At 45.4% G+C, this 14,238-nt stretch overlaps 5 protein-coding genes across 5 annotated transcripts; 4 read left to right on the top strand and 1 right to left on the bottom strand.

The window, feature by feature from the left end:
• Positions 1-2,606: 2,606 nt before the first annotated feature.
• Positions 2,607-2,975, bottom strand: BJ212DRAFT_1276133 (uncharacterized protein; the record flags this gene model as incomplete). The annotated part of the gene is made up of 1 exon (XM_041331263.1): positions 2,607-2,975. A coding segment is annotated over one exon (369 nt), but the record flags the coding sequence as incomplete, so codon positions are not given.
• Positions 2,976-4,899: 1,924 nt separating this feature from the next.
• BJ212DRAFT_1482917 (uncharacterized protein) lies at positions 4,900-5,724 on the top strand (the record flags this gene model as incomplete). The annotated part of the gene is made up of 4 exons (XM_041340524.1): positions 4,900-5,046; positions 5,103-5,197; positions 5,258-5,329; positions 5,382-5,724. 4 exons carry the CDS (start codon positions 4,900-4,902, stop codon positions 5,722-5,724), a joined length of 657 nt encoding a protein of 218 aa, XP_041190880.1.
• Positions 5,725-7,514: 1,790 nt separating this feature from the next.
• BJ212DRAFT_1482918 (uncharacterized protein) lies at positions 7,515-9,209 on the top strand (the record flags this gene model as incomplete). Its single annotated transcript, XM_041340525.1, has 8 exons — positions 7,515-7,627; positions 7,675-7,821; positions 7,877-7,994; positions 8,050-8,267; positions 8,315-8,453; positions 8,501-8,635; positions 8,687-8,829; positions 8,876-9,209. 8 exons carry the CDS (start codon positions 7,515-7,517, stop codon positions 9,207-9,209), a joined length of 1,347 nt encoding a protein of 448 aa, XP_041190881.1.
• A 478-nt stretch (positions 9,210-9,687) lies between these two features.
• BJ212DRAFT_1588862 (ribonuclease H2 non-catalytic subunit-domain-containing protein) lies at positions 9,688-11,494 on the top strand. Its single transcript, XM_041342443.1, has 5 exons — positions 9,688-10,488; positions 10,725-10,752; positions 10,967-11,067; positions 11,238-11,288; positions 11,356-11,494. Exons 1-5 carry the CDS (start codon positions 9,718-9,720, stop codon positions 11,449-11,451), a joined length of 1,047 nt encoding a protein of 348 aa, XP_041190882.1. The 5' UTR covers positions 9,688-9,717; the 3' UTR covers positions 11,452-11,494.
• A 1,466-nt stretch (positions 11,495-12,960) lies between these two features.
• On the top strand, positions 12,961-13,823 carry BJ212DRAFT_1448044 (uncharacterized protein; the record flags this gene model as incomplete). The annotated part of the gene is made up of 4 exons (XM_041338486.1): positions 12,961-13,171; positions 13,220-13,281; positions 13,338-13,595; positions 13,665-13,823. 4 exons carry the CDS (start codon positions 12,961-12,963, stop codon positions 13,821-13,823), a joined length of 690 nt encoding a protein of 229 aa, XP_041190883.1.
• Between the last annotated feature and the right edge of the window lie 415 nt (positions 13,824-14,238).

Consider the following 14,238-nt stretch of genomic DNA (forward strand, 5'->3'; position numbering starts at 1 on the left):
AGAAATCATACATTGACCTGGTCAAAGTTGATAGTCATACAAAAGCTTAGGTTATTGCCTATCATTTGGCTTATTTACTTTGACTAGAAATAACCAAGGAGAAAAGATAAAAGCCTACCAAAACCCTATCTAAAAAGCCAGTGTTTTGATTTGTTCTGTCTTATGATTTATTCTACTTTATTTTCTTCATATTTTTCTTTCATTTCTTTACCTACTTGATTCTTTGACCTCCCAGAGACTCCACAAAATGTACCTGCAGGGTATGATGTCATGATGATGTCATATAGCTCCACAGAAGTTTCTGGAATATTCTGTTGGATACTATGAAGCCATCTATGATGTCATAGTGATGTCATTGGATGCTAGAATGTCCTGCTCCACTTGGCTCCACTTTTGCTCCACTTTGCTCCACAATGAGGTCATTTATGATGCAACTCTGATGTCATTTCTCTTTCCAACCTTATTTCTTGGTACTATATAGTTTCTCCCATCTCATGTATTTAAGGAGAGCACTTCTCCACCCACAAAAAAATAAGAATCTCTTTTATCATTTAAAAGAACCTCCACTTCTTCCACTTTCTCTGACATTGACACTCTTTGTGTTAGCCAGGAAGTGCAGACCAAGTACATTTGGTTTACTTGCTCTGAGATCATTTATTCTTTTCTTGACTGTACCTGTGCTGTCTAGTGTGCATCTGACATATAGTTTCAGAGGACTAGAAGTACCAAGTCAAGCTATATTATCTGTGCCTGCAGATTCCTTTGTTGGATCATCTGCTCTTGTATCATATCATCTTCCTTGGATTAACCCCTTTGCATTTAGGCAGGGAGATCCAATCAGCTTCTACCTAGTTCCCTTTGATAAGTCCTTTAGTATATCAAGGCAGGGGAATATCTAGCATTATTTGCTACCTAGTTCTGTGCATAGTATGCACCTATTCTTTATTTTCTGTCTAGTCAAGTATAGGACTAGAGAGACTCACCCACAAACTCTATTCTCTATCTAGTCAAACACAGGACTAGAGAGACTTACCTACAGAATCTATTCTATTTGTCTAGTCAAACACAAGACTAGATAAAGTTTTATCTACATACTCTACATTATCTGTCTTGCCGGATAAAGCTAGGCTTGTATTGTAGAACTCCTATTTACAACCAGTGTTAAGAACCATGCTCAAAGGAGAGAGAGACTGACTCAGAGGGGCTTGGCCTCAGCTCATATGCTGTGCCCCTTGCCTGAGTATGTGCCCTTCATTTCAGAGGAAGTCCAATGATGGTCCAACAAAGTCCAGAGGACTTCCAGAGGCTGGCTACTCTGGTGGAGAGTGCAGGAGGACTTCCGGAGGAGCACAGGAAATGTCTGGAAGAGCGCAGGAGAGTTCTGGAGGAATGCAGGAAATGCTCAGGATAGTTCCCACTGCAAGGTAATACTTCTACAGGAAAACAGGATGGAAGGATAGGAGGTCCGGAGGACAGGATGTCCAGAGGTCCGGAAGGAATAGGGGCTACATCGGACTTCATCCGATGTAGAAGCAAATAGAGGTAGACTACCCTAAGGTAGAGTCAGAGGGACAGGAAGTGGACCTAAGTCCAGAAAGAGGGTAAGTGCCGGAAAGGCAAGACTCTAGCCTAGGGAAGCAATCCCTAGACTTGGGACAGAGACATAGGGGACAAATCCGAAGGTCTGGAATTCCGGCCTAGGGAATCCTTCCCTAGGCCTTATGGAAAAGGATGAGACTCGGATGGACTGAAGTCCAGAAGATGATTGGCAAGTAGAACAGGATCTAAGATGATATTCAGACTGAGGACTCTACTGTAGTTGTACAGGGGTTATATACTAGAGGCTATCTGAGAGGATCAGTAAGCAAAGGAGTAAGGCTATGTATGAGCATGTGGAAACACATTGGTAAGTAAGACGGAACATAAGTAAATGAACTTGGAGATGAAACTAGTACAAGGATCAATCAGCAAGACGGAAACAGAGATAACCAAGAACCGGAAAGGTGGAGATGCCTAAATGGGGATAGGTGCAGGATCTCGGATAGAGGGCGGGAATAGGTCCAGAGATAGTACAGTTAATATCCAGAGGTCCGGAGATCTGGGGATCTGGAAGGCAGGGCAGAAACAGGACTGAGATATGTGAGGTGGTGGATGTAGTCTGGAATCCAAAAAGAGGTAAAGTCCAGATGTCTTGCTGGACAGAATGTGCATAGGGTGGACAGGATAGGGGATCCAGGAATGAGTCAGATATGGGGTCCGGAAATAGGTCCGTAAAGCGTGGGAATATGATGGGATCTATGTCTGGCATACAGGATATGACAACCAGGTAGAATAAAATCACTGGGCTGTGTAGCAGGTAACCTCCCACGAATGCTGTGTTATCTACCACAAAAGAAGAAAAGTCGTAGACCGCGAACTTGAGGTTGTTGGCAGCATTCAGTCTTATCAAAAGTGTAATTGTGGTGTCATTGCCTTTTGACCACTTTTATATAAGACACCTCAAGTAAGAAGACATTGTCTCCATCATATTCTAGCCCACAGAGGCAAGAGAGTAGATGGTCTTTTAGTCGAGGTAGAAAGTTCTTGTGTGCATTGTCAGTAGACTTCTATTCCATGTAGATGAGACAACTTACATTCAATGTGGGATCACTCTCATGTTGTGCCAGCCACTTGTATATATTGATGTGATACTGAGTGCTGGTGGAGATGTGATAGTGGCATTTCAGATCACTGTAAGGCAGTGGTTCCGAGTCCTCAAAGCGCAGTGCAGGTGCATCAGGAGAGGACAACTGAAGTACTTTGCTCTTCTCCTTGCCTGCATCTTGCTTACCCTTTCCCTTCATTTCATAGAGAGATCCTTCTGCCATCTTGAACAGAATACACTCACGATGTTGCTGCTTAGCTATGCCAGCAGTGAATTTCACCTTACTCACATGAGGATAGAACTGTTTGACTTGTCGGTGTTCACATTCTCCCTGTAACAAATTTGTAAGTAAGTGTAGTTACAAAAACAAAAACATACCAGCTGCATTGAGTAGTTATCACTTGTTCCAAACTTCTGGATTGCTTCCACATAGTCACCAAGGGCATGGAGCTTATAAGTTTAAAAATTAAAGTGTCATACTTTTGGACCGCTCATCTGCTGACCAGACCTTTGATGTCCCTGGTCAGTCAAGCCTCCAGTACCTTTTGCAGCCTTGTTGGCTTTACGACGACCTCATGCCACTTCTTTGCTTGGAAGATCCTTCATAACATACTCCTTTGCTGTTGCCTTCATGAAGCTCCTGAGAAACTGACTGAGTCGTGTTGTTGATGAGTCGAGGAAGTTGAGAGTTGTGTCAGTGTGCATCTGCAGTTTCGCCAGACCATGCCATGTAGCAAGCTCAAATAAGAGGTCAAGGAGAGACTCATTGTAGGGTGATGGGAGGAGGCCCTCGAATACTGGTATAGCACACTGAAGATAACATAAATAGTTGTTGGAAACTACTGAATAAGAGATGTACCTGCAATAAGTCTTCAAAGTCTCTCCCTGTGAGGTGCTTCATTCCAGAAGCATTGTTGCTAAAACGATGTATTGTTCCGCAACCAAAGGTTGGAACCTGACGAAATCTTCGTGGATGCCATGAGAAGACTCTCACACATGTGAAATGATACCTCACCTCTGATTCAGCTTTTGAATGGCCTCTTCACCATGTGCATATAAAATGCGAAGAAGGTGAGTGAACACTGCCTTCCACATGCCAGTTTGAACTCATGCAGGAGGTCAGGGACAAAAAGTTCATAGAAGTTGACCCTGATCTCGCCTACATTGAGCATCTTCTTCCTCTTCTTGGCACTGAACCTTTGCAGCTTCCTGGACTTTGATATTGTGGCATCATTTCTTGAGTGTATCTGAGGCAGCACCAATGACCTTTTTACAGTATCATTTGTGTGTAGAGAGGGATCGACTGTCATCAAAAGTGTGCCCACACCCTGGGCACTTGTGAGTTGAGGGCATGGGTCATGGAGGGGTCGTGGAGTTATCACTCACCTGCAAATGATAGTGATATAAGGTGAGCAATTGATGATAGGGCTGCAGTCTGATAATTTGTCAATCTCATACTTAATCTTAGCTTCCAGTCATGCTGCAGACAGAATCACTTGACTGAATTCAAAAAAAACTTATTACATATGCAGATGATCGCACAATCCCAACAGACTGGGCAGTGATGCATGTGTTCAGACTGAACCGGATCAGTGATGCGCAGATGGAGACAGGTCAGAGGTAGCATCTGCTGCATAGCAGCTTCTGAGCAAAGAGAGGCTATGCCAGAGTGTGTATCAGCCAGCCATGACAACAATATTAGACTGAGCCTTCAAACTGTCCATAAGAGCAAGCAGTTGCAGCTATATTCAAAGATACAAGTAGATATAATAATAAAAATCAAATACCATCAAGCTTCATTGCTCAGGTTCACCTCCAAGAGGCATACCCTTGCAGCTCAATGGCCTCTGGGTCCAAGTCACCTTCAAGAGGCGTGTTGGCCAGGAAGAAAAGCAAAAATTGCAAATAAAATAAATGCTTACATGCACCAAGCACCTGTTGACCCCCACATGAAGCCTCAACACAGACTGAGGACAGATGGCTGTGGCTGGGAAGATGACAACGAGTGATTCTAAAAAACTCATTAGCTTTGCACATGTACATAAGAAAACAAACAAGAAAATACTCACAAGTGGTAATAACGGTCTGAGGGAGCACTAGACGCAGAGAATATGATTAGTGGTAGTACTAACAAGACAAGCCAAATCACACATTAAACAATTCAAACTCCACTGGCAAATTCCAATGGTGCTAAACTTCCAGTGCTGATGCTTTATCTCTTTTTTCTTATACATTTTCCTAATTTCTGATTTCTAATGTCTAGTACTACACTACCTCTCACTGTTGACTGCAGTGAGAAGCTCAATGTCCATGGCAATTGTATTGCCATGGACATCAAGAACATTCTCATAGACTGGCCAACATACATGGTCAAGTTCACCCCCAAGAAGCCAGGACCTGTAGTAAGTGCATATATTACAATATCTGCGTCATTGATTAACACACATTGATCCTACAGAAACTAATGATACATTTCAAAAATGCTTCAAAAGGAGTCTGGGTTGAGGATGAGGACAGTGACACCAAGACAGTGACAGTCACGACTTGCAAGAGGTATGCTCCTGCTTCCATGCTCACTGTGAGTGTACAAACTAACATATCATCTGTTTCAAGCTCCTCCACTTGTGCTAGTACCACCCATGATGCTGACACCACGTTGGTTTCTGATATGCCCTCTGAGTCTAAGTATGTTGCATCACAGTTTAGAGTTCTGTGTCTGACTTCAACGTACCTTCAGGGATGACATGCAGCTTGTCAGCACAACTCCAGTACACTTCATCAGTATCCCCAAAAACCCCTCAACTCTCAAAAAATGCAAATTCAGAGATGAAGATTGTCATATCCCACATGCCAGACATAGATCCCATCATATTCCCACGCTTTCCGGACCTATTTCCGGACCCCATATCCAACTCATTCCTGGATCCCCCATCCTGTCCACCCTATGCACATTCCATCCAGCAAGACATCTGGACTTTACCTCCTCTCAGATTCTGGACTACATCCACCACCTCACATATCTCAGTCCTGTTTCTGCCCTGCCTTCCAGATCCCCAGATCTCTGGACCTCCAGATATTAACTGTACTATCTCCGGACCTATTCCCACCCTCTATCCGAGATCCTGCACCTATCCCCATTTAGGCATCTCCGCCTTTCCGGTTCTTGGTTATCTCTGTTTCCATCTTGCTGATTGATCCTTGTACTAGTTTCATCTCCAAGTTCATTTACTTATGTTCTGTCTTACTTACCAATGTGTTTCTGCATGCTCGTACATAGCCTTACTCCTTTGCTTACTGATCCTCTCAGATAGCCTCTAGTATATAACCCCTGTACAACTACAGTAGAGTCCTCAGTCTGAATATCACCTTAGACTTGCCCAATCTTCATCTGGACTTCAGTCCATCTGAGTTTGTCCTTTTCCATAAAGCCTAGGGATGGATTCCCTAGGCCAGAATTCCAGACCTTCGGATTTGTCCCCTATGTCTCTATCCCAAGTCTAGGGATTGCTTCCCTAGGCTGGAGTCTTGCCTTTCCAGCACTTACCCTCTTTCTGGACTTAGGTCCACTTCCTGTCCCTCCAACTCTACCTTAGGGTAGTCTACCTCTGCTTGCTTCTGCATCAGACTTCATCCAATGTAGCCCCTATTCCTTCTGGACCTCTGGACCTCCTGTCTTCTGTACCTCCATACCTTCGGATGTTCCATCCCCCATACCTCTGGACCTCCTGTCCTCCATACTCCAGACCTCCAGACATCTTGTCCTCCTGTCCTCTGGACCTCCTATCCTTCCATCCTGTTTTCCTGTAGAAGTATTACCTTGCAGTGGGAACTATCCTGAGCACTTCCTGCATTCCTCTGGAACTCTCCCACGCTCCTCCGGACGTTTCCCACGCTCCTCTGGAAGTCCTCCCACACTCTCCACCAGAGTAGCCAGCCTCCGGAAGTCCTCCAGACTTTGTCAGACCATCATCAGACTTCCTCTGAAATGAAGGGCACATACTCAGGTAAGGGGCACAGCATATGAGCTGAGGCCAAGCCCCTCTGAGTCAGTCTCTCTCTCCTTTGAGCATGGTTCTTAACAAAGATACCATTCGGCCCCCTCACCACTCTTGCTACAGAGGTGTTGACGACATACCAATCTCAGCTTTCCATAAACTCTCAATTCTTCCTGCCCCTGTAGTAGCTGAGGATGAAACTGTTTAGACATCTTACTTTGTAGCATCGTTGTCTTGTTCCGTCATACTGCTTCAGTACCAGTCTGTATATCATTGTTGCACATACATGTACCACTAGTAGTAAATCAAAGCCATCATGACCATCACATGACTGGCCCTGTTACGAACTAGGATAGTTGCAACAACAGTTACTCGATAAGAGCAATGACTGAAGTTGAATCAAGACCTTACAAATGTAAGGGTCATAAGACAAGTCAAAGAGAGTGTCTTTGGCTTGAATATCAGTTTCAGACGACTTAGGATTGGAGGTCCTAAGCAAAGGATGTTTCAGGTGAAAACCTAGTAAGATTAAAGTAAGGATCTTCTCAGTACATAACCTAACTTATATAGGACGTAACTGTCTTTAGGGCAGGTACTTGAGATGAGTCAGAGATAAGGGATGAGTCAGAGATAAGAGACAAGTCAGAGATAAGAGTCATCTAACGATGGCCATGGCGATCGCGATGTGATACAAATATAGAAACAAGTCTAGTGATGGCACAATGTGGCACGGTCATGACGTAATACAGACATAAGTGGAGAAAATGAATAGGGGCAACCATGACTGTAACAGGCCCAAACAACACATCAACACAAATATGAACTCCAATTCTTATCATACACACCTTGCCCTAACTCTAACTCTTATGTCCATCATGCCTTCAACATTGTCTCCATCTCTGCCTCCCAATGTCCCAGGCCCCAATCACATGAAGGCCATCCTTGAGAGCTTGGAAAACATGCAAGGCAATCAGAAAAGGAAAAGAATGTAAGTGGTTTTTAAATAATTTGATAGGTAGCACTAATATGAGATAGTGATGCTTTAGATCTCTTTTTGAAGGCTGCAAGAGCCTTTCTTCTGCTCCACAATCCCTTTGTGGATATTTGTGCTGTATTCCATGATGGGATTAGGGCCAATCATGGAGAAGAACTTACCGATGAAGACAAAACACCCAAAGAACAGTAAGCTCTCTTTTCTTTTGATATATATTCATTCAGCTCATGTTGGCTTCAGTAGGGACCGCTTATACCACATCAATGTTTTCCATGACTTTATCAAGTGCATCCCAGCCATCATCACCACACTGAGCAGCTTCGAGGAAGATCCAGCCAAGCTAGAAGACTTTATTAATGCAGTGAGTGGATATATGCGCTTATATGCACATATTTTTAGTCATGCTTCATTTGTAGCTTCGAAATTCTGCTTCTTTGGTGCGCGCTGAAGACACCTGCAAGCTGAAAGACCTCTGTCCATCATTTTTACTTGACGACCCTTCGAGACCTGGCGCCACATTGGACCCCCCTATCATCAAAGAACAACCCAAGTCACTCCATGGGTGGCACCACAAATCTACTGCGCAAGCACTCTGTCCTATGGTCAACATCAAGAAATTTGATGAAGACCCTCAGTATGCTATTTATTTCATTTTTTGCCTTCACTTACACTTTATTTCAGAGCATTTATGGATGGTATTCTCAATGGCAAGAAGAGACCACCATCATTCAAAAAACTCCCATCAAGTCTATACAATGAATTGCTTGCTGACCCAAAACTGAAGCACGCAGGGTTTCTGCATGGCAAACCTCTCAAATGGGTACGATTCTTTTTAATTTCATGACCTTCTCATTTGTGTTCTTGTAGACGTTCCGCACTATTTTCACAGGACCTCTCACAGCACTTGATCTGACATCACGCAAAGGGACCAAACACCCTAAAGGTGTCATTCATAGTATGACAGAACCTTCCGCCCCTGCTATTGCCTATGCTGCTATCCAGGTATGTCACTATCCTACCTACATTATGACACTGATATATAGACTTGTCCAGTTGATTGTCTCATTATTGTCTGCAGAACAATGGACATCGGAAGTCACCGGACTCAATCTCTATGAGTTACACATGTCAACTGTCGACTCACCGAAATGGATTGATCATCCTTGGGTGAAAGAGACACTCAACTACTGGACAAAGTTCATTCATTTTTTCACTCAACTTCACATTCTCATACATCAAAAGGGTGGCACCTCGGCTAACCCAGACCTCAAGGAGAAAGAACGGCAGATGCACAGCTGCAGCATCTGACAACTCTGACTCCGACAACATGGATGGCTTCCTCAACAATCCCCCAGAATGCCCATCTCCTCCACCCGAGTGTTCATGCAGACATCCCTCTGGTCAGTGTCTGTCCCCACCACCTGAACAGCAGCATCAGGTAACGCCACCGCAAGGCTCACGTCATACTGACGAGGACGATGACGACAGGCTGACTCCTCCACCCTCGACTCCCGCACCAGTCGCAAAATGCAAGGCGGCTGCGAAGCGTGGCAAGGTCACTCGTCGAAGACGCTGAATCGTGTATCTCATTGGGACTTGCTATTCTTGTCGACTCGCACTACAGTGTTACTCGGACTTGCTCGTATTCACTGATTTGTACTACCATGCGCTCGTAAATGGAACCAGATTGATCATTTATATCTCATGTGTGATGACAAGTGTGAATTACTAACCTGGCATTGATGCTATGATAGCTGCCAGCAATTAATGAAGGACCTCACATGCATATCGTAAATTTGCATGTATATCGTGAAAATGCACATATAGCGTAGAATGACATACATAGCGTAGAATTACATACAAACCGTAAAATCTCATTCATGCCATACCATCCTGCTAACGAGCATTGATACAAACAGTCGCATATTTGTCAATTTAAAGGTATGTGCAAACCTGGCACCAGTATGTACTATCTGGTACCTATTTTACTGATTCTACGCCGTGGTATGGGATTATATGATAGTGCGGCTTTTGTTGATGTCTCAGATGAAAGCCCTTCTGATTAACCAACCAACACCACCAGCATGGAAATATCACCAGTTACTCTTGACCTCCCAGAATGCTCGCCCAATCTCATGCCATTTCACATCTCTCACTCAGGGCCCGCACCAATATCTACATACTTTCGCGTCAAGCCCTCGACGCCTTCTAGCCCGTACCTTTCCCTTACACAAAACACGTCCAACGAAACACACCTGTCCACGGACAACAGCCAGAACACCCTTGTTGCTGAAGACTCCCAATCCTCCCTAACTACAATTGCCGAATCACAGTCTGCTTTATTAGAGGAGGATTCACAGGCATGTCCTGCAGGAGTGGACACTTCGATAGCCGACGCAGATTCTGGGACTCAGGCCAGCCCATCAAGCGAATTGGCTCGTGCGCCACCCACGGCACCTCCAGTAGAAGGTAGTCTCAGCAATAACTTTACCGCAGCATTCAGAGGGAGGCAGGTACACGGTCGTACCGTGGACCTACCACAAGGTTACGGTGGCATAGTCCTTAGTGCACCGAGCAGTGATATAAACAGTCAAGGCGATGACATTGGGACGGTTGAAACAATAGCTCAAACTAGACGCAAGAGTCGAGCGACACGAACATGCAGCCGACAGATGGAGACAGATAAAGATGATGCGGTGGACGCAGATCATGATGACTCGCGTGTTGAAATTCGAAGACTGACCCCGGTCTCAAAGTTTTCTTCCTTGACTGTTTGGTCCCCAGACATACCGGTGGATGAGGGCAAAGACGAGTATCTTAGGTCCTTGACGGAGTGGACAAAATTAGCGGCAGAGGTACGTTTTCATGTATATTCAGTTAGCGTGTTGTGATCCATTTTCAAAGATTCATGCCTATGACGTGTAATGCGTTGGTCTGCATTTCTCGGATGAACATGAAACATCAGTGATGAACTGTAAGAACGTTTGAACGATATGTTACTATACACATCTTCTGTTGGCCCTGGTTTGGATAATCTCGGCACTCCATCATGCACAGTAATCGACCTGATCTATGCTTTTTTGCCACGTAGTCTTTAGGGCTAGATCTGGTCGCTTACTGTGATCGCTGACTACCATCGGAACTTCTACAGGATCATTCGAAGAATATTTTTTAGTACTGTTGTATGGGGCCGTGAACTCGCAATTTAAATGTGTTGGCTTTTAGGTATAGCGACTTGCCTATTCACTTGCGTGCTTCTGTGAGCTAAGCAGCATAATTCCGCTAAGTGGGTTACTCTTGTCAGCTTTTGACTTACTCTTTCTCGTATTTTAGCGTCAATCTGCGTCACTCGTAATAATACCATGCCTGCCCAACACCCAGTTTCGATTATCGTAAATACCAACGCAGCTATCTCGACCATCGTGCTATCGTTGGTTCGTCATTACCGAGATGTTGATACTGGGGAGTGAATCACGTGCATGGAGGGTGTTGCGATTGGACTGCATCACCTGCAATTTTCTGTGCAATAGGTGTGTAATTTTCCTCCGTGTTTATCTTCCGAGGAACTCTGTGGCGTCTTTCTTAACTGCTCGGCATCTTGCAGGTGTTAATAGGCACACTGTGTGTACACATATCGTGTCCTGAAGATATGATGGTGAGTGTCCACTATCGTGGAAGGTCCATATGAGGTTCGTCGCAAATGTAGACTGACGAGTTCTGAGAAGGGCAGGCATAGTAGGGGGAAGTGCAATAGAGATGCGACGACAAGCACTGAATATGTGTACAATGTTGAAGGTGACGAAATCGCGATACGATGATGTGCAGCTGAGACCGCTCCGATGCATCAGCCCGAGACAGAACGCTCAGAATTCTTACCAGATAGAATCGTATGGAAGCTGATCTGGACGGATGGTTGCCCCAGCACCAGCTCCCATTCTGGATGCCACGAGCACCCTGTGACGCATTTTATACACTGTGCGCTGCATTGGTAGTACCCAGAGGAAGCATTGAACTTGATGTGAGCTGCATGGTACATGGACAACACTGGGGGAATTACCGAGACAAGTGAGTCTCCTGTTCTGTCCAGTGCATTCGGGAAACTGACCTTAGACCTAGTTAACAAATAACTTATTCCAGCAATTGACATACAGAGATGGGTCAGATACGATGTGATGCTACATAAATGTGTAGGTTCTGTCTAACACAAGGCATCGCACCATGGGCCGGGACAACAAACAATGTGACACCGAGCATGCACCTGTTGTCTATTGAATACCTAGCATGGGTCTTGACGGAGTTCACGCGCACGGTTGTCAGAGCGAATAACTCGCTGATGGGTCACATTCAACGATTTGTAAGAGCGCGTACCCAAAAATCGAGCCATTCCATTGGAGATGGTGTTGCACATTGTATTTATGTTCACTGGTACCTCCCTTAAATGCAGATCGGAAACTAAAGGAACAGAAGAGGATCGCTGCTCCTGCCGCCGAAAAGGTTTGAACATTGGGCGCCGTTGCACGCACGATCCTGGAACAGCCAGTATTTGAGACGTGATGTACAGTACAATATGTAACCGGGATATGCAAAAAAGTGAGCGAGTGCACCATAAGAATGGGGGCCGAGGCGTGCAAGGATATGCGAGGCACAAGAGTAAGCGAGCTGGGGACAAGGACGGGGAGATCGGGGCAAAGCGAAGACACGGTACTCACAAGTTGGCTTGGCGCGTCACCTTCTCATAGCCATTGTCTCCATCGTTACCTCCTTCAAATGCTATCGGGAAGCAGCTTGCACGGTGGTGTCGCTGTCTATAACTTTGTTGTTTGCTCGTCGTTGGCGAACGGTCGAGGAGAGGTTGAAGGAAGCGGACTACCGTGCCCTGCACGCATGAGGCCCTAATAAGTTGTGTCACAGTGTGTGAACCACCAGCCAGTGGATCACACCCAATAATTGGTGCTTGTGGACGTGACTCAGGCACTAACACACGTATAGCAGCGTATCGTGATGGATAAACTTATGTAACCCGGAGGCTGGCAGCATGTTCGATCGATCAGGCTGACCTTGGTTACAGCTGCCGGTCTGACGTACGTGGTACAAAAACTTAGTTCGGGAAGTTAAAATTCCTTCACCCACCATAAGCTCCCTCGATCGCACTTCGCCAGTCACTCTTTTATTATTTTCTGAGTCTTGCTAGTCGTCTTGACCATAGTCTTTCAGTAAGTCGCAATATATTCATTATTGCTACACCTTACTGATGGCACGACCGTCAACGTCACATTTTTGTCAACCTCTAGTTTAAAGCAGTCTCCAAGTCCTTTCGTACAAAAAACATGCTTGCTGCCCTCGCATTGACCATTTTGGCCTCATCTGCTGCTATATTCGTACATGCCGATCCAGACCCAACAAATCCTGGGCCTGGAGATGTCTTCATCGTGGGCCAGGCCTGTTCTATTACCTGGAACCCGGATACCACTGGCGCGTGGAAGACTATGATCATTCAGTTGAAGACGGGAGACAACTTCGACATGGTCAACTTGACCAGTGCGTTCATATACTCGGTCATGAGATATTGACTTCAGCTATTCATAGCGGTCGGCACCGTTGACGGAACGGACGCGACGAAAACCTCATTCTCTTATACTTGTCCTCAGGTTGGTGACAGTATCATTCCACCTTTATACACATTGTAATTGTACTTATCCCCCAGGTTACACCCTACTCGCCTATATACTTTTACCAGTTTTCTTCTCCAGCTTCCACCAACAGTGTCTGGACTGGACGATTCACGATCACTGACAACGCGAACGATATCGTCCCTGCGGCTGAGAGCACCCAGCCCGACGGTGAGGCCATTCCTTGGGGTACCGGCGCGCTCGTCAATTCGACTTCAACTACCACCGTTGGTACCACGAGTTCCATGTCAGCTACGGTTAGTGCACTTGGAACACCGAGTGCTACCTCTTCCGTAAGTAACGCTTCAAATAATGCCAGTTCCACTGGTAGCAGAACAGACTCACCCAGCATTGATATTTAGAACGCTAGCGTTAGTACCACGACTGCATCTCCAACTTCGACGCCATCCTCTGGTTCGCAAGCAACTGGCGGTGGGCTCGGCCTAGCCGCGCAAAGAATCGGCTGGAAGACTGCTTTAACCCTGGGCGTCTCTGCACTGGGTTTCACTTTGATGCTTTAGATTCATGACCTCACGATTAGTACAGACCCCTACTTCATGTTACCACAGCATGCCGGATACCCGTCTCTACTCGCGAATCTCCCAGTCATTTATTTCAGTGTATCTGTTTCAACTTTTGGGTCTGCGGCGTGTATGCCCACTTGTGATAGGGGCACATATCTTTTCAATTTAACTGGGTCGTTTCTCTGTCGGTATTCCTTTTTTTGTATCGATACCACAGACAAACTATCTTATTTCTAAATTATAGCGACGCTCTAGATACTTTTTGCCGTGATCTTCAAGCCAGTAATCCAGTTTGATTGCATGGTACTAATGATCTGCTGGTTCCACTGACAGGAATACCTCACTACCAGTGAACCCATGGAGGTGGCAAGCTCCAAGCTTCGCCAAGGCCACATATCTCCAACCTCCATAA

This window comes from Suillus subaureus, assembly GCF_016647635.1.
Source record: "Suillus subaureus strain MN1 chromosome Unknown BJ212scaffold_25, whole genome shotgun sequence".
Lineage (NCBI taxonomy): Eukaryota > Fungi > Basidiomycota > Agaricomycetes > Boletales > Suillaceae > Suillus > Suillus subaureus.

What these genes read in the sequence shown, in the direction of transcription:
- BJ212DRAFT_1588862 (XM_041342443.1), top strand. Translation starts at nt 9,718, where the DNA reads ATGGAAATATCACCAGTTACTCTTGACCTCCCAGAATGCTCGCCCAAT. An exon ending in GCTAGATCTGGTCGCTTACT is followed by an intron (nt 10,753 to 10,966) that starts GTGATCGCTGAC and finishes CTCGTATTTTAG; the next exon opens with CGTCAATCTGCGTCACTCGT. An exon ending in CGTGTCCTGAAGATATGATG is followed by an intron (nt 11,289 to 11,355) that starts GTGAGTGTCCAC and finishes ACGAGTTCTGAG; the next exon opens with AAGGGCAGGCATAGTAGGGG.